Below are 26,163 nucleotides of genomic sequence, written 5' to 3'. Positions count from 1 at the left end.
CGGAAAATATTGAACGTCTCTTTGGAAGTCGAGGAACTCCTTCCACAGACCCTCTTCTTTGTTCTCATAAGGGTTAAGGGCTTTTTTGGGGGTGCTTCTGCCCACTTGATGAGGGGAGGCCACAGGTGCACTGTGCTGCTGCTGCATGGGCTCACAGGTGGTGGGTGCCGGGGCCTCAGCTCTGGCTGCCCATGCGGGACCCCATGCTGAGGCGGGGTGGGGATGACGGCCAGGGCTGGCCGGCTGGCTCTGCAGAGGGGCTGTGCCCCCGTGACAGCGCAGACAACAAGTCACAAAGGGAGGGCGCCGTCACAAGGGCACCCGCAGGCGTCGGCCCCGCAGCGCTGCTGGGCCCCCAGCACTACGGCCTGGGCCAGCCCAGGCTGCAGCAGCCTCTGCAGGGTGAGTGCGGCAGGGGGGCAAGGCTGGGCGGGACGAGGGCTGGGGCACAAACGCTGGCTCCCTCCCGGGGCTTTCTAGCACTGCAGCTAGGGCTGAGCCGCACACAGGAGCGCGTTGGGTGGGGGCGTTGCCGCCTTGGGGGCCAGGGATAGAGGCGTCTGGGGCTCCCAGCGCCCCCGGGTGCCCAGAGACGTGTTGGGCATGTGAGGGGCGCCCACAGCTCTGCAGGACACTGCTCCCCCGGGGGCACAGGGAGTCACTCCTCCGGAGTCCCCACTCTAGTGCCACTTGCCCTTGTGGCACCCCTGCCCCTCCCAAGGCAAAGCCTGGCCACAGTGCTGGGCCTCAGGGCAGGCTTGGCAGCCTGGGCCCCACCACGTTGCTGCTCAGGCAGCGCTCACGAACCCTGTCCTTGCTGCCTCCAAGGTCCCTTGCCCCTTCTCCCATCCTTCCCCTTCACTCCTGTGGCTCCTGCCCCCAGTCCGCCAGCTCTCTCCCACCCAGCCCGGCTCATCTCTTGCTCTCCCATCTCCTCTAGGCCATGGCTGGAGGTATTGTCCTCATCCTGGCTGTGCTGGGCATTGTTCCGCACCCGCTGAAGGTCGGTGACCAGATAGATCTGGCCACGCAGCAGCGGATGCAGCAGCGTGAAGAGCAGCTGAGGCAGGAGATGATTCGGCTGCAGCAGGAGTTTGATAAGATGACTCAGGAGCTGCAGAGTGGACTTTTCCTGAAAAATATGCTCTTGGCCATGTGGGAGGTGTGGCCCTTTGGGGCCTTGCCTGGAGCCCTCGTGTTGCTCTTTAAGCTCTTCTGGATGGCCACCGAGGTCGATTCCGACGAGTCAGAGAGCAGCAGTGACGAGAGCTCCTCCAGCAGTGAGGAGGAAGAGGAAGCCCCCGTCAATGAATGGGATGTGGGAAGGTTTCTCATGCAGCAAATGCAGGTGCCAGTGCTGCACCTGGCCAAAAGGTGCAAGGTGGTGGAGGCGCTGGTGGGCGACCTGCTCCATGCCTGCCATCTCATCACCTTGAATACTCCTCTGCTACGGCTGGAACAATGCATCGGGGTGGGCAGCGCCTTCGAAGGCTGGAGCTCCCATTGGGACACCGTCTACAGCCTGCTCGTGCCCCTGAAGCCACCAACTGGGCACTGCTTTCACCTGGAGCTGGGCGCTGGTGGGGAGCTGCCGGCGAGGCACGGCCGCGTTCGCGTGGAACTGGAGTGCGTGTGCTTGAGGCAGCAGCTGCTGGGCGACGTGCGGTGCTTCCTGCACCGCCCCGAGGCTGAGCTGGGCAGGAATCAGGGCCCCTGCCTCCTGCAATACCTGTGCAGCCACTCCTACCTGGACGTCGAGAAAACTGCTTGCTGGTTCCAGCTAACAGCGATGAACGCCTGGCTGCTTTTGCCTGCATCACACCGCTGCCGGCTGACGGTGCTGCGCTCTTCCCGCTCCTGCAAGCTCCGTCTGGAAAAGGTCTCCGGGAGGTCCTTGTCCATCGAGATACTGTTTGGCGTGCAGCAAGGCGACTCGAGAGTTTTCCTGACCAGCCAGCAGGCAAGGGCTGGCCTCCCCAGCAGCACAACGTGGCTGGAGAGCTGTGCTGTTCCAGAGATGCTGTTCTTCAGGTTCGTGGCCAGGCAGGCCCCCCAGGACAGTTGCCACCTGACATGTCTGAACCTCTTTGCCCGTCTCCTGGAGGGCACAGGCTTTTCCACCTACTGCTTGAAGACAGTGCTGATGCACCTGCTCACAGTCATACCTCTGTCACGTTGGCACAGAGGACATCTCCTGGAGCGGGTGGATGGCATCCTGCAGTACCTGCAGCGCTGCCTGGAGGACAAACAGCTGCACCACTTCCTCCTAGGCAACGAGAGGGTGCCCAGAGAGGTCCCTCTGCCAGTGGCCTTCCAAACGGCCAGCCCGCTCAACCTCTTCCAGCGCCTGGCGCAGGAGCCGGACGCCCACGCTCAGGCACTGCGTGACTTCAGGCGGCTGCAAGTTCGTCTCAGGAGCCTGTTATAATCATGCTGGAAGAGGGTTCCGGAAATTCAGCAAAAGCACAGTTTGAGCAATGTCACCCGATCCCGCTGAAGACGCCCTTGCAAGGAGGCATGCGACAGAGGCCCTGTGATCACCTGGACAGCCACTGCCCAGCCTTTTCGAGACATCCCATTCCCCACGGGAGCATTAGCCTACGCACAGATTCCAATAGACTAGCCTCTTTTAACGAGCACTCTGTCTGTGAGTGTCAGGGCAACACTGTGTGGGGAATGGGGCCCCATCCCGTCACGGGGATACATGCCCACAAGATTTCCTCAAGTCTGGGAGATGATCGGAACTCACAAACACTAGCACACACCGGGCTGCCCTGTTTGCCCCAGTCCCAGACAGCGAGTTCACAGCAGCAAGCGCGCCGCACAGAAGACATTCCCGAGGTGCATCAGATGTACGCTGCACATGCTCAACAGGCAGCGCTAGGGCACCCCTGCCAGCGCTAGCATGGCCAGCAAGGTCTGCGGCAAGTGCTGCGCCCCCAAACATGCATTGCCTGCATCTCGCAGCAAGCTGAAGCGATCGCTCTTTGTAGAGGTAAAGCCCCCATGTGGCGTGGTTGTCTGCAGCGGCAAATCTTTCTGGACAGCGTCATCACAGGGCGCTCTCTGGGCCCTGGAGAGCTCTAGGGCAATTAGGGGGAAGTGACCAACGAGCTCTAGCCCGCGGCCGACCCAGGTACGGCCCCTGAGAGGGAGAGAAGGGAGAGGAGGTATCCCCCCCAGGCAGAGGGGAGTCTCCCGCTCTCTCCATCCTCTGGCCACCAGCACCCCACAGGGAGATGCCTGGGCCTGGGGAGTGCCGGGAGTGTGGTCCTATGAGCGTGCGTGGTAAGAGGCCCCTTCGCTTCACCAAGGTCCCTTCAGCCCCAGGTTAGGCCAGCGGACATGCTCTGGCAACCGCGGAGCAGCTGCCCCACAGGCAACAGCGTGCCAGAGTGGCGGGCCATAGAGTGGCCTCTCCAGCCCCCGTGCCTGCACTTGAGGGGGCAAGTGGTCGCCCCGAGACAGGAGTCATGGGAGAGCTGCTGCTCTCACTGGGGACACCCTTGTTTGGTTCTCAGGCTTGGTTCTCAGGACTTGCAGGGCTAAGACCTGCCTCAGCAGAAGAACTCCAAGAGGAGAAGAAGGAAGGAGGAGGTTTGCAAGGTTCAGAATGAACAAACCCCTCATGGGAAGGAGGACAGGACTTCCTCTAGTTTGTCCCTTCCCAAAGGCTCCTCGTTGTTTGATGACAAGAGCTGGAGCCCATCCGCCTGTCTCGGAAAATATTGAACGTCTCTTTGGAAGTCGAGGAACTCCTTCCACAGTCCCTCTTCTTTGTTCTCATAAGGGTTAAGGGCTTTTTTGGGGGTGCTTCTGCCCACTTGATGAGGGGAGGCCACAGGTGCACTGTGCTGCTGCCGCATGGGCTCACAGGTGGTGGGTGCCGGGGCCTCAGCTCTGGCTGCCCATGCGGGACCCCATGCTGAGGCGGGGTGGGGATGACGGCCAGGGCTGGCCGGCTGGCTCTGCAGAGGGGCTGTGCCCCCGTGACAGCGCAGACGACAAGTCACAAAGGGAGGGCGCCGTCACAAGGGCACCCGCAGGCGTCGGCCCCGCAGTGCTGCTGGGCCCCCAGCACTACGGCCTGGGCCAGCCCAGGCTGCAGCAGCCTCTGCAGGGTGAGTGCGGCAGGGGGGCAAGGCTGGGCGGGACGAGGGCTGGGGCACAAACGCTGGCTCCCTCCCGGGGCTTTCTAGCACTGCAGCTAGGGCTGAGCCGCACACAGGAGCGCGTTGGGTGGGGGCGTTGCCGCCTTGGGGGCCAGGGATAGAGGCGTCTGGGGCTCCCAGCGCCCCCGGGTGCCCAGAGACGTGTTGGGCATGTGAGGGGCGCCCACAGCTCTGCAGGACACTGCTCCCCCGGGGGCACAGGGAGTCACTCCTCCGGAGTCCCCACTCTAGTGCCACTTGCCCTTGTGGCACCCCTGCCCCTCCCAAGGCAAAGCCTGGCCACAGTGCTGGGCCTCAGGGCAGGCTTGGCAGCCTGGGCCCCACCACGTTGCTGCTCAGGCAGCGCTCACGAACCCTGTCCTTGCTGCCTCCAAGGTCCCTTGCCCCTTCTCCCATCCTTCCCCGTCACTCCTGTGGCTCCTGCCCCCAGTCCGCCAGCTCTCTCCCACCCAGCCCGGCTCATCTCTTGCTCTCCCATCTCCTCTAGGCCATGGCTGGAGGTATTGTCCTCATCCTGGCTGTGCTGGGCATTGTTCCGCACCCGCTGAAGGTCGGTGACCAGATAGATCTGGCCACGCAGCAGCGGATGCAGCAGCGTGAAGAGCAGCTGAGGCAGGAGATGATTCGGCTGCAGCAGGAGTTTGATAAGATGACTCAGGAGCTGCAGAGCGGACTTTTCCTGAAAAATATGCTCTTGGCCATGTGGGAGGTGTGGCCCTTTGGGGCCTTGCCTGGAGCCCTCGTGTTGCTCTTTGAGCTCTTCTGGATGGCCACCGAGGTCGATTTCGACGAGTCAGAGAGCAGCAGTGACGAGAGCTCCTCCAGCAGTGAGGAGGAAGAGGAAGCCCCCGTCAATGAATGGGATGTGGGAAGGTTTCTCATGCAGCAAATGCAGGTGCCAGTGCTGCACCTGGCCAAAAGGTGCAAGGTGGTGGAGGCGCTGGTGGGCGACCTGCTCCATGCCTGCCATCTCATCACCTTGAATACTCCTCTGCTACGGCTGGAACAATGCATCGGGGTGGGCAGCGCCTTCGAAGGCTGGAGCTCCCATTGGGACACCGTCTACAGCCTGCTCGTGCCCCTGAAGCCACCAACTGGGCACTGCTTTCACCTGGAGCTGGGCGCTGGTGGGGAGCTGCCGGCGAGGCACGGCCGCGTTCGCGTGGAACTGGAGTGCGTGTGCTTGAGGCAGCAGCTGCTGGGCGACGTGCGGTGCTTCCTGCACCGCCCCGAGGCTGAGCTGGGCAGGAATCAGGGCCCCTGCCTCCTGCAATACCTGTGCAGCCACTCCTACCTGGACGTCGAGAAAACTGCCTGCTGGTTCCAGCTAACAGCGATGAACGCCTGGCTGCTTTTGCCTGCATCACACCGCTGCCGGCTGACGGTGCTGCCCTCTTCCCGCTCCTGCAAGCTCCGTCTGGAAAAGGTCTCCGGGAGGTCCTTGTCCATCGAGATACTGTTTGGCGTGCAGCAAGGCGACTCGAGAGTTTTCCTGACCAGCCAGCAGGCAAGGGCTGGCCTCCCCAGCAGCACAACGTGGCTGGAGAGCTGTGCTGTTCCAGAGATGCTGTTCTTCAGGTTCGTGGCCAGGCAGGCCCCCCAGGACAGTTGCCACCTGACATGTCTGAACCTCTTTGCCCGTCTCCTGGAGGGCACAGGCTTTTCCACCTACTGCTTGAAGACAGTGCTGATGCACCTGCTCACAGTCATACCTCTGTCACGTTGGCACAGAGGACATCTCCTGGAGCGGGTGGATGGCATCCTGCAGTACCTGCAGCGCTGCCTGGAGGACAAACAGCTGCACCACTTCCTCCTAGGCAACGAGAGGGTGCCCAGAGAGGTCCCTCTGCCAGTGGCCTTCCAAACGGCCAGCCCGCTCAACCTCTTCCAGCGCCTGGCGCAGGAGCCGGACGCCCACGCTCAGGCACTGCGTGACTTCAGGCGGCTGCAAGTTCGTCTCAGGAGCCTGTTATAATCATGCTGGAAGAGGGTTCCGGAAATTCAGCAAAAGCACAGTTTGAGCGATGTCACCCGATCCCGCTGAAGACGCCCTTGCAAGGAGGCATGCGACAGAGGCCCTGTGATCACCTGGACAGCCACTGCCCAGCCTTTTCGAGACATCCCATTCCCCACGGGAGCATTAGCCTACGCACAGATTCCAATAGACTAGCCTCTTTTAACGAGCACTCTGTCTGTGAGTGTCAGGGCAACACTGTGTGGGGAATGGGGCCCCATCCCGTCACGGGGATACATGCCCACAAGATTTCCTCAAGTCTGGGAGATGATCGGAACTCACAAACACTAGCACACACCGGGCTGCCCTGTTTGCCCCAGTCCCAGACAGCGAGTTCACAGCAGCAAGCGCGCCGCACAGATGACATTCCCGAGGTGCATCAGATGTACGCTGCACATGCTCAACAGGCAGCGCTAGGGCACCCCTGCCAGCGCTAGCATGGCCAGCAAGGTCTGCGGCAAGTGCTGCGCCCCCAAACATGCATTGCCTGCATCTCGCAGCAAGCTGAAGCGATCGCTCTTTGTAGAGGTAAAGCCCCCATGTGGCGTGGTTGTCTGCAGCGGCAAATCTTTCTGGACAGCGTCATCACAGGGCGCTCTCTGGGCCCTGGAGAGCTCTAGGGCAATTAGGGGGAAGTGACCAACGAGCTCTAGCCCGCGGCCGACCCAGGTACGGCCCCTGAGAGGGAGAGAAGGGAGAGGAGGTATCCCCCCCAGGCAGAGGGGAGTCTCCCGCTCTCTCCATCCTCTGGCCACCAGCACCCCACAGGGAGATGCCTGGGCCTGGGGAGTGCTGGGAGTGTGGTCCTATGAGCGTGCGTGGTAAGAGGCCCCTTCGCTTCACCAAGGTCCCTTCAGCCCCAGGTTAGGCCAGCGGACATGCTCTGGCAACCGCGGAGCAGCTGCCCCATGGGCAACAGCGTGCCAGAGTGGCGGGCCATAGAGTGGCCTCTCCAGCCCCCGTGCCTGCACTTGAGGGGGCAAGTGGTCGCCCCGAGACAGGAGTCATGGGAGAGCTGCTGCTCTCACTGGGGACACCCTTGTTTGGTTCTCAGGCTTGGTTCTCAGGACTTGCAGGGCTAAGACCTGCCTCAGCAGAAGAACTCCAAGAGGAGAAGAAGGAAGGAGGAGGTTTGCAAGGTTCAGAATGAACAAACCCCTCATGGGAAGGAGGACAGGACTTCCTCTAGTTTGTCCCTTCCCAAAGGCTCCTCGTTGTTTGATGACAAGAGCTGGAGCCCATCCGCCTGTCTCGGAAAATATTGAACGTCTCTTTGGAAGTCGAGGAACTCCTTCCACAGTCCCTCTTCTTTGTTCTCATAAGGGTTAAGGGCTTTTTTGGGGGTGCTTCTGCCCACTTGATGAGGGGAGGCCACAGGTGCACTGTGCTGCTGCCGCATGGGCTCACAGGTGGTGGGTGCCGGGGCCTCAGCTCTGGCTGCCCATGCGGGACCCCATGCTGAGGCGGGGTGGGGATGACGGCCAGGGCTGGCCGGCTGGCTCTGCAGAGGGGCTGTGCCCCCGTGACAGCGCAGACGACAAGTCACAAAGGGAGGGCGCCGTCACAAGGGCACCCGCAGGCATCGGCCCCGCAGCGCTGCTGGGCCCCCAGCACTACGGCCTGGGCCAGCCCAGGCTGCAGCAGCCTCTGCAGGGTGAGTGCGGCAGGGGGGCAAGGCTGGGCGGGACGAGGGCTGGGGCACAAACGCTGGCTCCCTCCCGGGGCTTTCTAGCACTGCAGCTAGGGCTGAGCCGCACACAGGAGCGCGTTGGGTGGGGGCGTTGCCGCCTTGGGGGCCAGGGATAGAGGCGTCTGGGGCTCCCAGCGCCCCCGGGTGCCCAGAGACGTGTTGGGCATGTGAGGGGCGCCCACAGCTCTGCAGGACACTGCTCCCCCGGGGGCACAGGGAGTCACTCCTCCGGAGTCCCCACTCTAGTGCCACTTGCCCTTGTGGCACCCCTGCCCCTCCCAAGGCAAAGCCTGGCCACAGTGCTGGGCCTCAGGGCAGGCTTGGCAGCCTGGGCCCCACCACGTTGCTGCTCAGGCAGCGCTCACGAACCCTGTCCTTGCTGCCTCCAAGGTCCCTTGCCCCTTCTCCCATCCTTCCCCGTCACTCCTGTGGCTCCTGCCCCCAGTCCGCCAGCTCTCTCCCACCCAGCCCGGCTCATCTCTTGCTCTCCCATCTCCTCTAGGCCATGGCTGGAGGTATTGTCCTCATCCTGGCTGTGCTGGGCATTGTTCCGCACCCGCTGAAGGTCGGTGACCAGATAGATCTGGCCACGCAGCAGCGGATGCAGCAGCGTGAAGAGCAGCTGAGGCAGGAGATGATTCGGCTGCAGCAGGAGTTTGATAAGATGACTCAGGAGCTGCAGAGCGGACTTTTCCTGAAAAATATGCTCTTGGCCATGTGGGAGGTGTGGCCCTTTGGGGCCTTGCCTGGAGCCCTCGTGTTGCTCTTTGAGCTCTTCTGGATGGCCACCGAGGTCGATTTCGACGAGTCAGAGAGCAGCAGTGACGAGAGCTCCTCCAGCAGTGAGGAGGAAGAGGAAGCCCCCGTCAATGAATGGGATGTGGGAAGGTTTCTCATGCAGCAAATGCAGGTGCCAGTGCTGCACCTGGCCAAAAGGTGCAAGGTGGTGGAGGCGCTGGTGGGCGACCTGCTCCATGCCTGCCATCTCATCACCTTGAATACTCCTCTGCTACGGCTGGAACAATGCATCGGGGTGGGCAGCGCCTTCGAAGGCTGGAGCTCCCATTGGGACACCGTCTACAGCCTGCTCGTGCCCCTGAAGCCACCAACTGGGCACTGCTTTCACCTGGAGCTGGGCGCTGGTGGGGAGCTGCCGGCGAGGCACGGCCGCGTTCGCGTGGAACTGGAGTGCGTGTGCTTGAGGCAGCAGCTGCTGGGCGACGTGCGGTGCTTCCTGCACCGCCCCGAGGCTGAGCTGGGCAGGAATCAGGGCCCCTGCCTCCTGCAATACCTGTGCAGCCACTCCTACCTGGACGTCGAGAAAACTGCCTGCTGGTTCCAGCTAACAGCGATGAACGCCTGGCTGCTTTTGCCTGCATCACACCGCTGCCGGCTGACGGTGCTGCCCTCTTCCCGCTCCTGCAAGCTCCGTCTGGAAAAGGTCTCCGGGAGGTCCTTGTCCATCGAGATACTGTTTGGCGTGCAGCAAGGCGACTCGAGAGTTTTCCTGACCAGCCAGCAGGCAAGGGCTGGCCTCCCCAGCAGCACAACGTGGCTGGAGAGCTGTGCTGTTCCAGAGATGCTGTTCTTCAGGTTCGTGGCCAGGCAGGCCCCCCAGGACAGTTGCCACCTGACATGTCTGAACCTCTTTGCCCGTCTCCTGGAGGGCACAGGCTTTTCCACCTACTGCTTGAAGACAGTGCTGATGCACCTGCTCACAGTCATACCTCTGTCACGTTGGCACAGAGGACATCTCCTGGAGCGGGTGGATGGCATCCTGCAGTACCTGCAGCGCTGCCTGGAGGACAAACAGCTGCACCACTTCCTCCTAGGCAACGAGAGGGTGCCCAGAGAGGTCCCTCTGCCAGTGGCCTTCCAAACGGCCAGCCCGCTCAACCTCTTCCAGCGCCTGGCGCAGGAGCCGGACGCCCACGCTCAGGCACTGCGTGACTTCAGGCGGCTGCAAGTTCGTCTCAGGAGCCTGTTATAATCATGCTGGAAGAGGGTTCCGGAAATTCAGCAAAAGCACAGTTTGAGCGATGTCACCCGATCCCGCTGAAGACGCCCTTGCAAGGAGGCATGCGACAGAGGCCCTGTGATCACCTGGACAGCCACTGCCCAGCCTTTTCGAGACATCCCATTCCCCACGGGAGCATTAGCCTACGCACAGATTCCAATAGACTAGCCTCTTTTAACGAGCACTCTGTCTGTGAGTGTCAGGGCAACACTGTGTGGGGAATGGGGCCCCATCCCGTCACGGGGATACATGCCCACAAGATTTCCTCAAGTCTGGGAGATGATCGGAACTCACAAACACTAGCACACACCGGGCTGCCCTGTTTGCCCCAGTCCCAGACAGCGAGTTCACAGCAGCAAGCGCGCCGCACAGATGACATTCCCGAGGTGCATCAGATGTACGCTGCACATGCTCAACAGGCAGCGCTAGGGCACCCCTGCCAGCGCTAGCATGGCCAGCAAGGTCTGCGGCAAGTGCTGCGCCCCCAAACATGCATTGCCTGCATCTCGCAGCAAGCTGAAGCGATCGCTCTTTGTAGAGGTAAAGCCCCCATGTGGCGTGGTTGTCTGCAGCGGCAAATCTTTCTGGACAGCGTCATCACAGGGCGCTCTCTGGTCCCTGGAGAGCTCTAGGGCAATTAGGGGGAAGTGACCAACGAGCTCTAGCCCGCGGCCGACCCAGGTACGGCCCCTGAGAGGGAGAGAAGGGAGAGGAGGTATCCCCCCCAGGCAGAGGGGAGTCTCCCGCTCTCTCCATCCTCTGGCCACCAGCACCCCACAGGGAGATGCCTGGGCCTGGGGAGTGCCGGGAGTGTGGTCCTATGAGCGTGCGTGGTAAGAGGCCCCTTCGCTTCACCAAGGTCCCTTCAGCCCCAGGTTAGGCCAGCGGACATGCTCTGGCAACCGCGGAGCAGCTGCCCCATGGGCAACAGCGTGCCAGAGTGGCGGGCCATAGAGTGGCCTCTCCAGCCCCCGTGCCTGCACTTGAGGGGGCAAGTGGTCGCCCCGAGACAGGAGTCATGGGAGAGCTGCTGCTCTCACTGGGGACACCCTTGTTTGGTTCTCAGGCTTGGTTCTCAGGACTTGCAGGGCTAAGACCTGCCTCAGCAGAAGAACTCCAAGAGGAGAAGAAGGAAGGAGGAGGTTTGCAAGGTTCAGAATGAACAAACCCCTCATGGGAAGGAGGACAGGACTTCCTCTAGTTTGTCCCTTCCCAAAGGCTCCTCGTTGTTTGATGACAAGAGCTGGAGCCCATCCGCCTGTCTCGGAAAATATTGAACGTCTCTTTGGAAGTCGAGGAACTCCTTCCACAGTCCCTCTTCTTTGTTCTCATAAGGGTTAAGGGCTTTTTTGGGGGTGCTTCTGCCCACTTGATGAGGGGAGGCCACAGGTGCACTGTGCTGCTGCCGCATGGGCTCACAGGTGGTGGGTGCCGGGGCCTCAGCTCTGGCTGCCCATGCGGGACCCCATGCTGAGGCGGGGTGGGGATGACGGCCAGGGCTGGCCGGCTGGCTCTGCAGAGGGGCTGTGCCCCCGTGACAGCGCAGACGACAAGTCACAAAGGGAGGGCGCCGTCACAAGGGCACCCGCAGGCATCGGCCCCGCAGCGCTGCTGGGCCCCCAGCACTACGGCCTGGGCCAGCCCAGGCTGCAGCAGCCTCTGCAGGGTGAGTGCGGCAGGGGGGCAAGGCTGGGCGGGACGAGGGCTGGGGCACAAACGCTGGCTCCCTCCCGGGGCTTTCTATCACTGCAGCTAGGGCTGAGCCGCACACAGGAGCGCGTTGGGTGGGGGCGTTGCCGCCTTGGGGGCCAGGGATAGAGGCGTCTGGGGCTCCCAGCGCCCCCGGGTGCCCAGAGACATGTTGGGCATGTGAGGGGCGCCCACAGCTCTGCAGGACACTGCTCCCCCGGGGGCACAGGGAGTCACTCCTCCGGAGTCCCCACTCTAGTGCCACTTGCCCTTGTGGCACCCCTGCCCCTCCCAAGGCAAAGCCTGGCCACAGTGCTGGGCCTCAGGGCAGGCTTGGCAGCCTGGGCCCCACCACGTTGCTGCTCAGGCAGCGCTCACGAACCCTGTCCTTGCTGCCTCCAAGGTCCCTTGCCCCTTCTCCCATCCTTCCCCGTCACTCCTGTGGCTCCTGCCCCCAGTCCGCCAGCTCTCTCCCACCCAGCCCGGCTCATCTCTTGCTCTCCCATCTCCTCTAGGCCATGGCTGGAGGTATTGTCCTCATCCTGGCTGTGCTGGGCATTGTTCCGCACCCGCTGAAGGTCGGTGACCAGATAGATCTGGCCACGCAGCAGCGGATGCAGCAGCGTGAAGAGCAGCTGAGGCAGGAGATGATTCGGCTGCAGCAGGAGTTTGATAAGATGACTCAGGAGCTGCAGAGCGGACTTTTCCTGAAAAATATGCTCTTGGCCATGTGGGAGGTGTGGCCCTTTGGGGCCTTGCCTGGAGCCCTCGTGTTGCTCTTTGAGCTCTTCTGGATGGCCACCGAGGTCGATTTCGACGAGTCAGAGAGCAGCAGTGACGAGAGCTCCTCCAGCAGTGAGGAGGAAGAGGAAGCCCCCGTCAATGAATGGGATGTGGGAAGGTTTCTCATGCAGCAAATGCAGGTGCCAGTGCTGCACCTGGCCAAAAGGTGCAAGGTGGTGGAGGCGCTGGTGGGCGACCTGCTCCATGCCTGCCATCTCATCACCTTGAATACTCCTCTGCTACGGCTGGAACAATGCATCGGGGTGGGCAGCGCCTTCGAAGGCTGGAGCTCCCATTGGGACACCGTCTACAGCCTGCTCGTGCCCCTGAAGCCACCAACTGGGCACTGCTTTCACCTGGAGCTGGGCGCTGGTGGGGAGCTGCCGGCGAGGCACGGCCGCGTTCGCGTGGAACTGGAGTGCGTGTGCTTGAGGCAGCAGCTGCTGGGCGACGTGCGGTGCTTCCTGCACCGCCCCGAGGCTGAGCTGGGCAGGAATCAGGGCCCCTGCCTCCTGCAATACCTGTGCAGCCACTCCTACCTGGACGTCGAGAAAACTGCCTGCTGGTTCCAGCTAACAGTGATGAACGCCTGGCTGCTTTTGCCTGCATCACACCGCTGCCGGCTGACGGTGCTGCCCTCTTCCCGCTCCTGCAAGCTCCGTCTGGAAAAGGTCTCCGGGAGGTCCTTGTCCATCGAGATACTGTTTGGCGTGCAGCAAGGCGACTCGAGAGTTTTCCTGACCAGCCAGCAGGCAAGGGCTGGCCTCCCCAGCAGCACAACGTGGCTGGAGAGCTGTGCTGTTCCAGAGATGCTGTTCTTCAGGTTCGTGGCCAGGCAGGCCCCCCAGGACAGTTGCCACCTGACATGTCTGAACCTCTTTGCCCGTCTCCTGGAGGGCACAGGCTTTTCCACCTACTGCTTGAAGACAGTGCTGATGCACCTGCTCACAGTCATACCTCTGTCACGTTGGCACAGAGGACATCTCCTGGAGCGGGTGGATGGCATCCTGCAGTACCTGCAGCGCTGCCTGGAGGACAAACAGCTGCACCACTTCCTCCTAGGCAACGAGAGGGTGCCCAGAGAGGTCCCTCTGCCAGTGGCCTTCCAAACGGCCAGCCCGCTCAACCTCTTCCAGCGCCTGGCGCAGGAGCCGGACGCCCACGCTCAGGCACTGCGTGACTTCAGGCGGCTGCAAGTTCGTCTCAGGAGCCTGTTATAATCATGCTGGAAGAGGGTTCCGGAAATTCAGCAAAAGCACAGTTTGAGCGATGTCACCCGATCCCGCTGAAGACGCCCTTGCAAGGAGGCATGCGACAGAGGCCCTGTGATCACCTGGACAGCCACTGCCCAGCCTTTTCGAGACATCCCATTCCCCACGGGAGCATTAGCCTACGCACAGATTCCAATAGACTAGCCTCTTTTAACGAGCACTCTGTCTGTGAGTGTCAGGGCAACACTGTGTGGGGAATGGGGCCCCATCCCGTCACGGGGATACATGCCCACAAGATTTCCTCAAGTCTGGGAGATGATCGGAACTCACAAACACTAGCACACACCGGGCTGCCCTGTTTGCCCCAGTCCCAGACAGCGAGTTCACAGCAGCAAGCGCGCCGCACAGATGACATTCCCGAGGTGCATCAGATGTACGCTGCACATGCTCAACAGGCAGCGCTAGGGCACCCCTGCCAGCGCTAGCATGGCCAGCAAGGTCTGCGGCAAGTGCTGCGCCCCCAAACATGCATTGCCTGCATCTCGCAGCAAGCTGAAGCGATCGCTCTTTGTAGAGGTAAAGCCCCCATGTGGCGTGGTTGTCTGCAGCGGCAAATCTTTCTGGACAGCGTCATCACAGGGCGCTCTCTGGTCCCTGGAGAGCTCTAGGGCAATTAGGGGGAAGTGACCAACGAGCTCTAGCCCGCGGCCGACCCAGGTACGGCCCCTGAGAGGGAGAGAAGGGAGAGGAGGTATCCCCCCCAGGCAGAGGGGAGTCTCCCGCTCTCTCCATCCTCTGGCCACCAGCACCCCACAGGGAGATGCCTGGGCCTGGGGAGTGCCGGGAGTGTGGTCCTATGAGCGTGCGTGGTAAGAGGCCCCTTCGCTTCACCAAGGTCCCTTCAGCCCCAGGTTAGGCCAGCGGACATGCTCTGGCAACCGCGGAGCAGCTGCCCCACAGGCAACAGCGTGCCAGAGTGGCGGGCCATAGAGTGGCCTCTCCAGCCCCCGTGCCTGCACTTGAGGGGGCAAGTGGTCGCCCCGAGACAGGAGTCATGGGAGAGCTGCTGCTCTCACTGGGGACACCCTTGTTTGGTTCTCAGGCTTGGTTCTCAGGACTTGCAGGGCTAAGACCTGCCTCAGCAGAAGAACTCCAAGAGGAGAAGAAGGAAGGAGGAGGTTTGCAAGGTTCAGAATGAACAAACCCCTCATGGGAAGGAGGACAGGACTTCCTCTAGTTTGTCCCTTCCCAAAGGCTCCTCGTTGTTTGATGACAAGAGCTGGAGCCCATCCGCCTGTCTCGGAAAATATTGAACGTCTCTTTGGAAGTCGAGGAACTCCTTCCACAGTCCCTCTTCTTTGTTCTCATAAGGGTTAAGGGCTTTTTTGGGGGTGCTTCTGCCCACTTGATGAGGGGAGGCCACAGGTGCACTGTGCTGCTGCCGCATGGGCTCACAGGTGGTGGGTGCCGGGGCCTCAGCTCTGGCTGCCCATGCGGGACCCCATGCTGAGGCGGGGTGGGGATGACGGCCAGGGCTGGCCGGCTGGCTCTGCAGAGGGGCTGTGCCCCCGTGACAGCGCAGACGACAAGTCACAAAGGGAGGGCGCCGTCACAAGGGCACCCGCAGGCGTCGGCCCCGCAGCGCTGCTGGGCCCCCAGCACTACGGCCTGGGCCAGCCCAGGCTGCAGCAGCCTCTGCAGGGTGAGTGCGGCAGGGGGGCAAGGCTGGGCGGGACGAGGGCTGGGGCGCAAACGCTGGCTCCCTCCCGGGGCTTTCTAGCACTGCAGCTAGGGCTGAGCCGCACACAGGAGCGCGTTGGGTGGGGGCGTTGCCGCCTTGGGGGCCAGGGATAGAGGCGTCTGGGGCTCCCAGCGCCCCCGGGTGCCCAGAGACGTGTTGGGCATGTGAGGGGCGCCCACAGCTCTGCAGGACACTGCTCCCCCGGGGGCACAGGGAGTCACTCCTCCGGAGTCCCCACTCTAGTGCCACTTGCCCTTGTGGCACCCCTGCCCCTCCCAAGGCAAAGCCTGGCCACAGTGCTGGGCCTCAGGGCAGGCTTGGCAGCCTGGGCCCCACCACGTTGCTGCTCAGGCAGCGCTCACGAACCCTGTCCTTGCTGCCTCCAAGGTCCCTTGGCCCTTCTCCCATCCTTCCCCTTCACTCCTGTGGCTCCTGCCCCCAGTCCGCCAGCTCTCTCCCACCCAGCCCGGCTCATCTCTTGCTCTCCCATCTCCTCTAGGCCATGGCTGGAGGTATTGTCCTCATCCTGGCTGTGCTGGGCATTGTTCCGCACCCGCTGAAGGTCGGTGACCAGATAGATCTGGCCACGCAGCAGCGGATGCAGCAGCGTGAAGAGCAGCTGAGGCAGGAGATGATTCGGCTGCAGCAGGAGCTTGATAAGATGACTCAGAAGCTGCAGAGCAGACTTTTCCTGAAAAATATGCTCTTGGCCATGTGGGAGGTGTGGCCCTTTGGGGCCTTGCCTGGAGCCCTCGTGTTGCTCTTTGAGCTCTTCTGGATGGCCACCGAGGTCGATTCCGACGAGTCAGAGAGCAGCAGTGACGAGAGCTCCTCCAGCAGTGAGGAGGAAGAGGAAGCCCCCGTCAATGAATGGGATGTGGGAAGGTTTCTCATGCAGCAAATGCAGGTGCCAGTGCTGCACCTGGCCAAAAGGTGCAAGGTGGTGGAGGCGCTGGTGGGCGACCTGCTCCATGCCTGCCATCTCATCACCTTGAATACTCCTCTGCTACGGCTGGAACAATGCATCGGGGTGGGCAGCGCCTTCGAAGGCTGGAGCTCCCATTGGGACACCGTCTACAGCCTGCTCGTGCCCCTGAAGCCACCAACTGGGCACTGCTTTCACCTGGAGCTGGGCGCTGGTGGGGAGCTGCCGGCGAGGCACGGCCGCGTTCGCGTGGAACTGGAGTGCGTGTGCTTGAGGCAGCAGCTGCTGGGCGACGTGCGGTGCTTCCTGCACCGCCCCGAGGCTGAGCTGGGCAGGAATCAGGGCCCCTGCCTCCTGCAATACCTGTGCAGCCACTCCTACCTGGACGTCGAGAAAACTGCCTGCTGGTTCCAGCTAACAGCGATGAACGCCTGGCTGCTTTTGCCTGCATCACACCGCTGCCGGCTGACGGTGCTGCCCTCTTCCCGCTCCTGCAAGCTCCGTCTGGAAAAGGTCTCCGGGAGGTCCTTGTCCATCGAGATACTGTTTGGCGTGCAGCAAGGCGACTCGAGAGTTTTCCTGACCAGCCAGCAGGCAAGGGCTGGCCTCCCCAGCAGCACAACGTGGCTGGAGAGCTGTGCTGTTCCAGAGATGCTGTTCTTCAGGTTCGTGGCCAGGCAGGCCCCCCAGGACAGTTGCCACCTGACATGTCTGAACCTCTTTGCCCGTCTCCTGGAGGGCACAGGCTTTTCCACCTACTGCTTGAAGACAGTGCTGATGCACCTGCTCACAGTCATACCTCTGTCACGTTGGCACAGAGGACATCTCCTGGAGCGGGTGGATGGCATCCTGCAGTACCTGCAGCGCTGCCTGGAGGACAAACAGCTGCACCACTTCCTCCTAGGCAACGAGAGGGTGCCCAGAGAGGTCCCTCTGCCAGTGGCCTTCCAAACGGCCAGCCCGCTCAACCTCTTCCAGCGCCTGGCGCAGGAGCCGGACGCCCACGCTCAGGCACTGCGTGACTTCAGGCGGCTGCAAGTTCGTCTCAGGAGCCTGTTATAATCATGCTGGAAGAGGGTTCCGGAAATTCAGCAAAAGCACAGTTTGAGCAATGTCACCCGATCCCGCTGAAGACGCCCTTGCAAGGAGGCATGCGACAGAGGCCCTGTGATCACCTGGACAGCCACTGCCCAGCCTTTTCGAGACATCCCATTCCCCACGGGAGCATTAGCCTACGCACAGATTCCAATAGACTAGCCTCTTTTAACGAGCACTCTGTCTGTGAGTGTCAGGGCAACACTGTGTGGGGAATGGGGCCCCATCCCGTCACGGGGATACATGCCCACAAGATTTCCTCAAGTCTGGGAGATGATCGGAACTCACAAACACTAGCACACACCGGGCTGCCCTGTTTGCCCCAGTCCCAGACAGCGAGTTCACAGCAGCAAGCGCGCCGCACAGATGACATTCCCGAGGTGCATCAGATGTACGCTGCACATGCTCAACAGGCAGCGCTAGGGCACCCCTGCCAGCGCTAGCATGGCCAGCAAGGTCTGCGGCAAGTGCTGCGCCCCCAAACATGCATTGCCTGCATCTCGCAGCAAGCTGAAGCGATCGCTCTTTGTAGAGGTAAAGCCCCCATGTGGCGTGGTTGTCTGCAGCGGCAAATCTTTCTGGACAGCGTCATCACAGGGCGCTCTCTGGGCCCTGGAGAGCTCTAGGGCAATTAGGGGGAAGTGACCAACGAGCTCTAGCCCGCGGCCGACCCAGGTACGGCCCCTGAGAGGGAGAGAAGGGAGAGGAGGTATCCCCCCCAGGCAGAGGGGAGTCTCCCGCTCTCTCCATCCTCTGGCCACCAGCACCCCACAGGGAGATGCCTGGGCCTGGGGAGTGCCGGGAGTGTGGTCCTATGAGCGTGCGTGGTAAGAGGCCCCTTCGCTTCACCAAGGTCCCTTCAGCCCCAGGTTAGGCCAGCGGACATGCTCTGGCAACCGCGGAGCAGCTGCCCCACAGGCAACAGCGTGCCAGAGTGGCGGGCCATAGAGTGGCCTCTCCAGCCCCCGTGCCTGCACTTGAGGGGGCAAGTGGTCGCCCCGAGACAGGAGTCATGGGAGAGCTGCTGCTCTCACTGGGGACACCCTTGTTTGGTTCTCAGGCTTGGTTCTCAGGACTTGCAGGGCTAAGACCTGCCTCAGCAGAAGAACTCCAAGAGGAGAAGAAGGAAGGAGGAGGTTTGCAAGGTTCAGAATGAACAAACCCCTCATGGGAAGGAGGACAGGACTTCCTCTAGTTTGTCCCTTCCCAAAGGCTCCTCGTTGTTTGATGACAAGAGCTGGAGCCCATCCGCCTGTCTCGGAAAATATTGAACGTCTCTTTGGAAGTCGAGGAACTCCTTCCACAGACCCTCTTCTTTGTTCTCATAAGGGTTAAGGGCTTTTTTGGGGGTGCTTCTGCCCACTTGATGAGGGGAGGCCACAGGTGCACTGTGCTGCTGCTGCATGGGCTCACAGGTGGTGGGTGCCGGGGCCTCAGCTCTGGCTGCCCATGCGGGACCCCATGCTGAGGCGGGGTGGGGATGACGGCCAGGGCTGGCCGGCTGGCTCTGCAGAGGGGCTGTGCCCCCGTGACAGCGCAGACGACAAGTCACAAAGGGAGGGCGCCGTCACAAGGGCACCCGCAGGCGTCGGCCCCGCAGCGCTGCTGGGCCCCCAGCACTACGGCCTGGGCCAGCCCAGGCTGCAGCAGCCTCTGCAGGGTGAGTGCGGCAGGGGGGCAAGGCTGGGCGGGACGAGGGCTGGGGCACAAACGCTGGCTCCCTCCCGGGGCTTTCTAGCACTGCAGCTAGGGCTGAGCCGCACACAGGAGCGCGTTGGGTGGGGGCGTTGCCGCCTTGGGGGCCAGGGATAGAGGCGTCTGGGGCTCCCAGCGCCCCCGGGTGCCCAGAGACGTGTTGGGCATGTGAGGGGCGCCCACAGCTCTGCAGGACACTGCTCCCCCGGGGGCACAGGGAGTCACTCCTCCGGAGTCCCCACTCTAGTGCCACTTGCCCTTGTGGCACCCCTGCCCCTCCCAAGGCAAAGCCTGGCCACAGTGCTGGGCCTCAGGGCAGGCTTGGCAGCCTGGGCCCCACCACGTTGCTGCTCAGGCAGCGCTCACGAACCCTGTCCTTGCTGCCTCCAAGGTCCCTTGGCCCTTCTCCCATCCTTCCCCTTCACTCCTGTGGCTCCTGCCCCCAGTCCGCCAGCTCTCTCCCACCCAGCCCGGCTCATCTCTTGCTCTCCCATCTCCTCTAGGCCATGGCTGGAGGTATTGTCCTCATCCTGGCTGTGCTGGGCATTGTTCCGCACCCGCTGAAGGTCGGTGACCAGATAGATCTGGCCACGCAGCAGCGGATGCAGCAGCGTGAAGAGCAGCTGAGGCAGGAGATGATTCGGCTGCAGCAGGAGCTTGATAAGATGACTCAGAAGCTGCAGAGCAGACTTTTCCTGAAAAATATGCTCTTGGCCATGTGGGAGGTGTGGCCCTTTGGGGCCTTGCCTGGAGCCCTCGTGTTGCTCTTTGAGCTCTTCTGGATGGCCACCGAGGTCGATTCCGACGAGTCAGAGAGCAGCAGTGACGAGAGCTCCTCCAGCAGTGAGGAGGAAGAGGAAGCCCCCGTCAATGAATGGGATGTGGGAAGGTTTCTCATGCAGCAAATGCAGGTGCCAGTGCTGCACCTGGCCAAAAGGTGCAAGGTGGTGGAGGCGCTGGTGGGCGACCTGCTCCATGCCTGCCATCTCATCACCTTGAATACTCCTCTGCTACGGCTGGAACAATGCATCGGGGTGGGCAGCGCCTTCGAAGGCTGGAGCTCCCATTGGGACACCGTCTACAGCCTGCTCGTGCCCCTGAAGCCACCAACTGGGCACTGCTTTCACCTGGAGCTGGGCGCTGGTGGGGAGCTGCCGGCGAGGCACGGCCGCGTTCGCGTGGAACTGGAGTGCGTGTGCTTGAGGCAGCAGCTGCTGGGCGACGTGCGGTGCTTCCTGCACCGCCCCGAGGCTGAGCTGGGCAGGAATCAGGGCCCCTGCCTCCTGCAATACCTGTGCAGCCACTCCTACCTGGACGTCGAGAAAACTGCCTGCTGGTTCCAGCTAACAGCGATGAACGCCTGGCTGCTTTTGCCTGCATCACACCGCTGCCGGCTGACGGTGCTGCCCTCTTCCCGCTCCTGCAAGCTCCGTCTGGAAAAGGTCTCCGGGAGGTCCTTGTCCATCGAGATACTGTTTGGCGTGCAGCAAGGCGACTCGAGAGTTTTCCTGACCAGCCAGCAGGCAAGGGCTGGCCTCCCCAGCAGCACAACGTGGCTGGAGAGCTGTGCTGTTCCAGAGATGCTGTTCTTCAGGTTCGTGGCCAGGCAGGCCCCCCAGGACAGTTGCCACCTGACATGTCTGAACCTCTTTGCCCGTCTCCTGGAGGGCACAGGCTTTTCCACCTACTGCTTGAAGACAGTGCTGATGCACCTGCTCACAGTCATACCTCTGTCACGTTGGCACAGAGGACATCTCCTGGAGCGGGTGGATGGCATCCTGCAGTACCTGCAGCGCTGCCTGGAGGACAAACAGCTGCACCACTTCCTCCTAGGCAACGAGAGGGTGCCCAGAGAGGTCCCTCTGCCAGTGGCCTTCCAAACGGCCAGCCCGCTCAACCTCTTCCAGCGCCTGGCGCAGGAGCCGGACGCCCACGCTCAGGCACTGCGTGACTTCAGGCGGCTGCAAGTTCGTCTCAGGAGCCTGTTATAATCATGCTGGAAGAGGGTTCCGGAAATTCAGCAAAAGCACAGTTTGAGCAATGTCACCCGATCCCGCTGAAGACGCCCTTGCAAGGAGGCATGCGACAGAGGCCCTGTGATCACCTGGACAGCCACTGCCCAGCCTTTTCGAGACATCCCATTCCCCACGGGAGCATTAGCCTACGCACAGATTCCAATAGACTAGCCTCTTTTAACGAGCACTCTGTCTGTGAGTGTCAGGGCAACACTGTGTGGGGAATGGGGCCCCATCCCGTCACGGGGATACATGCCCACAAGATTTCCTCAAGTCTGGGAGATGATCGGAACTCACAAACACTAGCACACACCGGGCTGCCCTGTTTGCCCCAGTCCCAGACAGCGAGTTCACAGCAGCAAGCGCGCCGCACAGATGACATTCCCGAGGTGCATCAGATGTACGCTGCACATGCTCAACAGGCAGCGCTAGGGCACCCCTGCCAGCGCTAGCATGGCCAGCAAGGTCTGCGGCAAGTGCTGCGCCCCCAAACATGCATTGCCTGCATCTCGCAGCAAGCTGAAGCGATCGCTCTTTGTAGAGGTAAAGCCCCCATGTGGCGTGGTTGTCTGCAGCGGCAAATCTTTCTGGACAGCGTCATCACAGGGCGCTCTCTGGGCCCTGGAGAGCTCTAGGGCAATTAGGGGGAAGTGACCAACGAGCTCTAGCCCGCGGCCGACCCAGGTACGGCCCCTGAGAGGGAGAGAAGGGAGAGGAGGTATCCCCCCCAGGCAGAGGGGAGTCTCCCGCTCTCTCCATCCTCTGGCCACCAGCACCCCACAGGGAGATGCCTGGGCCTGGGGAGTGCCGGGAGTGTGGTCCTATGAGCGTGCGTGGTAAGAGGCCCCTTCGCTTCACCAAGGTCCCTTCAGCCCCAGGTTAGGCCAGCGGACATGCTCTGGCAACCGCGGAGCAGCTGCCCCACAGGCAACAGCGTGCCAGAGTGGCGGGCCATAGAGTGGCCTCTCCAGCCCCCGTGCCTGCACTTGAGGGGGCAAGTGGTCGCCCCGAGACAGGAGTCATGGGAGAGCTGCTGCTCTCACTGGGGACACCCTTGTTGTTAGGCTTGGTTCTCAGGGCTTGCAGGGCTAAGACCTGCCTCAGCAGAAGAACTCCAAGAGGAGAAGAAGGAAGGAGGAGGTTTGCAAGGTTCAGAATGAACAAACCCCTCATGGGAAGGAGGACAGGACTTCCTCTAGTTTGTCCCTTCCCAAAGGCTCCTCGTTGTTTGATGACAAGAGCTGGAGCCCATCCGCCTGTCTCGGAAAATATTGAACGTCTCTTTGGAAGTCGAGGAACTCCTTCCACAGACCCTCTTCTTTGTTCTCATAAGGGTTAAGGGCTTTTTTGGGGGTGCTTCTGCCCACTTGATGAGGGGAGGCCACAGGTGCACTGTGCTGCTGCCGCATGGGCTCACAGGTGGTGGGTGCCGGGGCCTCAGCTCTGGCTGCCCATGCGGGACCCCATGCTGAGGCGGGGTGGGGATGACGGCCAGGGCTGGCCGGCTGGCTCTGCAGAGGGGCTGTGCCCCCGTGACAGCGCAGACGACAAGTCACAAAGGGAGGGCGCCGTCACAAGGGCACCCGCAGGCGTCGGCCCCGCAGCGCTGCTGGGCCCCCAGCACTACGGCCTGGGCCAGCCCAGGCTGCAGCAGCCTCTGCAGGGTGAGTGCGGCAGGGGGGCAAGGCTGGGCGGGACGAGGGCTGGGGCACAAACGCTGGCTCCCTCCCGGGGCTTTCTAGCACTGCAGCTAGGGCTGAGCCGCACACAGGAGCGCGTTGGGTGGGGGCGTTGCCGCCTTGGGGGCCAGGGATAGAGGCGTCTGGGGCTCCCAGCGCCCCCGGGTGCCCAGAGACGTGTTGGGCATGTGAGGGGCGCCCACAGCTCTGCAGGACACTGCTCCCCCGGGGGCACAGGGAGTCACTCCTCCGGAGTCCCCACTCTAGTGCCACTTGCCCTTGTGGCACCCCTGCCCCTCCCAAGGCAAAGCCTGGCCACAGTGCTGGGCCTCAGGGCAGGCTTGGCAGCCTGGGCCCCACCACGTTGCTGCTCAGGCAGCGCTCACGAACCCTGTCCTTGCTGCCTCCAAGGTCCCTTGCCCCTTCTCCCATCCTTCCCCTTCACTCCTGTGGCTCCTGCCCCCAGTCCGCCAGCTCTCTCCCACCCAGCCCGGCTCATCTCTTGCTCTCCCATCTCCTCTAGGCCATGGCTGGAGGTATTGTCCTCATCCTGGCTGTGCTGGGCATTGTTCCGCACCCGCTGAAGGTCGGTGACCAGATAGATCTGGCCACGCAGCAGCGGATGCAGCAGCGTGAAGAGCAGCTGAGGCAGGAGATGATTCGGCTGCAGCAGGAGTTTGATAAGATGACTCAGGAGCTGCAGAGCGGACTTTTCCTGAAAAATATGCTCTTGGCCATGTGGGAGGTGTGGCCCTTTGGGGCCTTGCCTGGAGCCCTCGTGTTGCTCTTTGAGCTCTTCTGGATGGCCACCGAGGTCGATTCCGACGAGTCAGAGAGCAGCAGTGACGAGAGCTCCTCCAGCAGTGAGGAGGAAGAGGAAGCCCCCGTCAATGAATGGGATGTGGGAAGGTTTCTCATGCAGCAAATGCAGGTGCCAGTGCTGCACCTGGCCAAAAGGTGCAAGGTGGTGGAGGCGCTGGTGGGCGACCTGCTCCATGCCTGCCATCTCATCACCTTGAATACTCCTCTGCTACGGCTGGAACAATGCATCGGGGTGGGCAGCGCCTTCGAAGGCTGGAGCTCCCATTGGGACACCGTCTACAGCCTGCTCGTGCCCCTGAAGCCACCAACTGGGCACTGCTTTCACCTGGAGCTGGGCGCTGGTGGGGAGCTGCCGGCGAGGCACGGCCGCGTTCGCGTGGAACTGGAGTGCGTGTGCTTGAGGCAGCAGCTGCTGGGCGACGTGCGGTGCTTCCTGCACCGCCCCGAGGCTGAGCTGGGCAGGAATCAGGGCCCCTGCCTCCTGCAATACCTGTGCAGCCACTCCTACCTGGACGTCGAGAAAACTGCCCGCTGGTTCCAGCTAACAGCGATGAACGCCTGGCTGCTTTTGCCTGCATCACACCGCTGCCGGCTGACGGTGCTGCCCTCTTCCCGCTCCTGCAAGCTCCGTCTGGAAAAGGTCTCCGGGAGGTCCTTGTCCATCGAGATACTGTTTGGCGTGCAGCAAGGCGACTCGAGAGTTTTCCTGACCAGCCAGCAGGCAAGGGCTGGCCTCCCCAGCAGCACAACGTGGCTGGAGAGCTGTGCTGTTCCAGAGATGCTGTTCTTCAGGTTCGTGGCCAGGCAGGCCCCCCAGGACAGTTGCCACCTGACATGTCTGAACCTCTTTGCCCGTCTCCTGGAGGGCACAGGCTTTTCCACCTACTGCTTGAAGACAGTGCTGATGCACCTGCTCACAGTCATACCTCTGTCACGTTGGCACAGAGGACATCTCCTGGAGCGGGTGGATGGCATCCTGCAGTACCTGCAGCGCTGCCTGGAGGACAAACAGCTGCACCACTTCCTCCTAGGCAACGAGAGGGTGCCCAGAGAGGTCCCTCTGCCAGTGGCCTTCCAAACGGCCAGCCCGCTCAACCTCTTCCAGCGCCTGGCGCAGGAGCCGGACGCCCACGCTCAGGCACTGCGTGACTTCAGGCGGCTGCAAGTTCGTCTCAGGAGCCTGTTATAATCATGCTGGAAGAGGGTTCCGGAAATTCAGCAAAAGCACAGTTTGAGCAATGTCACCCGATCCCGCTGAAGACGCCCTTGCAAGGAGGCATGCGACAGAGGCCCTGTGATCACCTGGACAGCCACTGCCCAGCCTTTTCGAGACATCCCATTCCCCACGGGAGCATTAGCCTACGCACAGATTCCAATAGACTAGCCTCTTTTAACGAGCACTCTGTCTGTGAGTGTCAGGGCAACACTGTGTGGGGAATGGGGCCCCATCCCGTCACGGGGATACATGCCCACAAGATTTCCTCAAGTCTGGGAGATGATCGGAACTCACAAACACTAGCACACACCGGGCTGCCCTGTTTGCCCCAGTCCCAGACAGCGAGTTCACAGCAGCAAGCGCGCCGCACAGATGACATTCCCGAGGTGCATCAGATGTACGCTGCACATGCTCAACAGGCAGCGCTAGGGCACCCCTGCCAGCGCTAGCATGGCCAGCAAGATTAAGCCTTTGCAGATGTGCTGCACTCAAAGCACGCACACCCGCACCGCAGGCCACGTGTCGGTGAAGTGCTGGCCTGACTGCACATGTGTGACACAACAGCTGCATGCTTATTTGTAGTTGGGATACCTCTGGCAGAAATACAGCCCTTGTGTGTTGGGGAAGACTCACAAGCTGTTTGATAATCATGATATCAAAAGAGCTGCGTCTGCCCCAGTGCTGCAGAAGCCTGGGCTCTTGTTCCACATGCAGTCAGAAGGGGCAGAACGCGGCCAGTCTGTCCAAGACAGGCGAAGCCATTGCAACCCTCTCCCAGCTGACGGGTCTTTGAAAGATTACATTCAAAGGGAGACCATCTAGTCTCTCTGCGTCTCCCATCGCAGGGGTTTGCAGGCTGCAGCCTGACCTTCCCACTGCAAAGCTTCCTTCCCTACAAAAGGCCCAGAGTAATGCTGCATCCCACCACGTGTGCCCTTGGCTTGCTAGTGAGCTAACAGGACTCTTACTGCAGCTGCCCTATGTCCATCAGCCAGGGTCTGTGGAGTTTAGGGACTCTCACAGGGCCGTGCTCTTATGACACCTACTCTTGCCTCTTTCCATAGTGGGCCTGGTAGGACCCAGCTTGTGCTAGCCATCACTCTCGGCACAGGCCCTATGCAGGGGATAAGCAACGACACTCGCAGCCACCCCCAAAGGCAGCGCAAGATGCCAATGCCAGCCAGGAGTGCAAGTACAGGGTGCAGCAACAGGTGCAATCAGTTGCTGCATGTCTGCCAAAGCTGCCCACTTATACTGCTAACGTGCTTTTCAGGGAAGCGGCCACCTTCACAATCTGCTCTCACTGATGAGCCGCCCAGAGCAGCACTCCATGACCTCGGCATCGGCCTTCATGCTGGAACCTCATTGCTTTGGGCACAGCTCTCACCCGTGTCATGCT

General features: G+C 61.7%; 7 protein-coding genes across 7 annotated transcripts; all 7 read left to right on the top strand.

The window, feature by feature from the left end:
* The first annotated feature begins 1,039 nt into the window (after positions 1 to 1,039).
* On the top strand, positions 1,040 to 2,428 carry LOC136992023 (inositol 1,4,5-trisphosphate receptor-interacting protein-like 1). The gene has a single exon (XM_067295703.1). The coding sequence runs from the start codon at positions 1,040 to 1,042 to the stop codon at positions 2,426 to 2,428; it is 1,389 nt and encodes a 462-aa protein (XP_067151804.1).
* A 477-nt stretch (positions 2,429 to 2,905) lies between these two features.
* LOC136992022 (inositol 1,4,5-trisphosphate receptor-interacting protein-like 1) lies at positions 2,906 to 6,147 on the top strand. Its single transcript, XM_067295702.1, has 2 exons — positions 2,906 to 2,995; positions 4,660 to 6,147. The coding sequence occupies exons 1-2, from the start codon at positions 2,906 to 2,908 to the stop codon at positions 6,145 to 6,147; spliced, it is 1,578 nt and encodes a 525-aa protein (XP_067151803.1).
* Positions 6,148 to 6,624: 477 nt separating this feature from the next.
* Positions 6,625 to 9,866, top strand: LOC136992021 (inositol 1,4,5-trisphosphate receptor-interacting protein-like 1). The gene is made up of 2 exons (XM_067295701.1): positions 6,625 to 6,714; positions 8,379 to 9,866. Exons 1-2 carry the CDS (start codon positions 6,625 to 6,627, stop codon positions 9,864 to 9,866), a joined length of 1,578 nt encoding a protein of 525 aa, XP_067151802.1.
* Positions 9,867 to 10,343: 477 nt separating this feature from the next.
* LOC136992020 (inositol 1,4,5-trisphosphate receptor-interacting protein-like 1) lies at positions 10,344 to 13,585 on the top strand. The gene is made up of 2 exons (XM_067295700.1): positions 10,344 to 10,433; positions 12,098 to 13,585. Exons 1-2 carry the CDS (start codon positions 10,344 to 10,346, stop codon positions 13,583 to 13,585), a joined length of 1,578 nt encoding a protein of 525 aa, XP_067151801.1.
* Positions 13,586 to 14,062: 477 nt separating this feature from the next.
* On the top strand, positions 14,063 to 17,304 carry LOC136992019 (inositol 1,4,5-trisphosphate receptor-interacting protein-like 1). The gene is made up of 2 exons (XM_067295698.1): positions 14,063 to 14,152; positions 15,817 to 17,304. The coding sequence occupies exons 1-2, from the start codon at positions 14,063 to 14,065 to the stop codon at positions 17,302 to 17,304; spliced, it is 1,578 nt and encodes a 525-aa protein (XP_067151799.1).
* A 477-nt stretch (positions 17,305 to 17,781) lies between these two features.
* On the top strand, positions 17,782 to 21,023 carry LOC136992018 (inositol 1,4,5-trisphosphate receptor-interacting protein-like 1). Its single transcript, XM_067295697.1, has 2 exons — positions 17,782 to 17,871; positions 19,536 to 21,023. The coding sequence occupies exons 1-2, from the start codon at positions 17,782 to 17,784 to the stop codon at positions 21,021 to 21,023; spliced, it is 1,578 nt and encodes a 525-aa protein (XP_067151798.1).
* A 477-nt stretch (positions 21,024 to 21,500) lies between these two features.
* On the top strand, positions 21,501 to 24,737 carry LOC136992017 (inositol 1,4,5-trisphosphate receptor-interacting protein-like 1). Its single transcript, XM_067295696.1, has 2 exons — positions 21,501 to 21,590; positions 23,250 to 24,737. Exons 1-2 carry the CDS (start codon positions 21,501 to 21,503, stop codon positions 24,735 to 24,737), a joined length of 1,578 nt encoding a protein of 525 aa, XP_067151797.1.
* Positions 24,738 to 26,163: the final 1,426 nt, after the last annotated feature.

The sequence above is a fragment of the Apteryx mantelli genome, chromosome 4 (assembly GCF_036417845.1).
Source record: "Apteryx mantelli isolate bAptMan1 chromosome 4, bAptMan1.hap1, whole genome shotgun sequence".
Taxonomy (NCBI): Eukaryota; Metazoa; Chordata; class Aves; order Apterygiformes; family Apterygidae; genus Apteryx; species Apteryx mantelli.
This window is presented reverse-complemented; position numbering and strand designations above follow the sequence as displayed.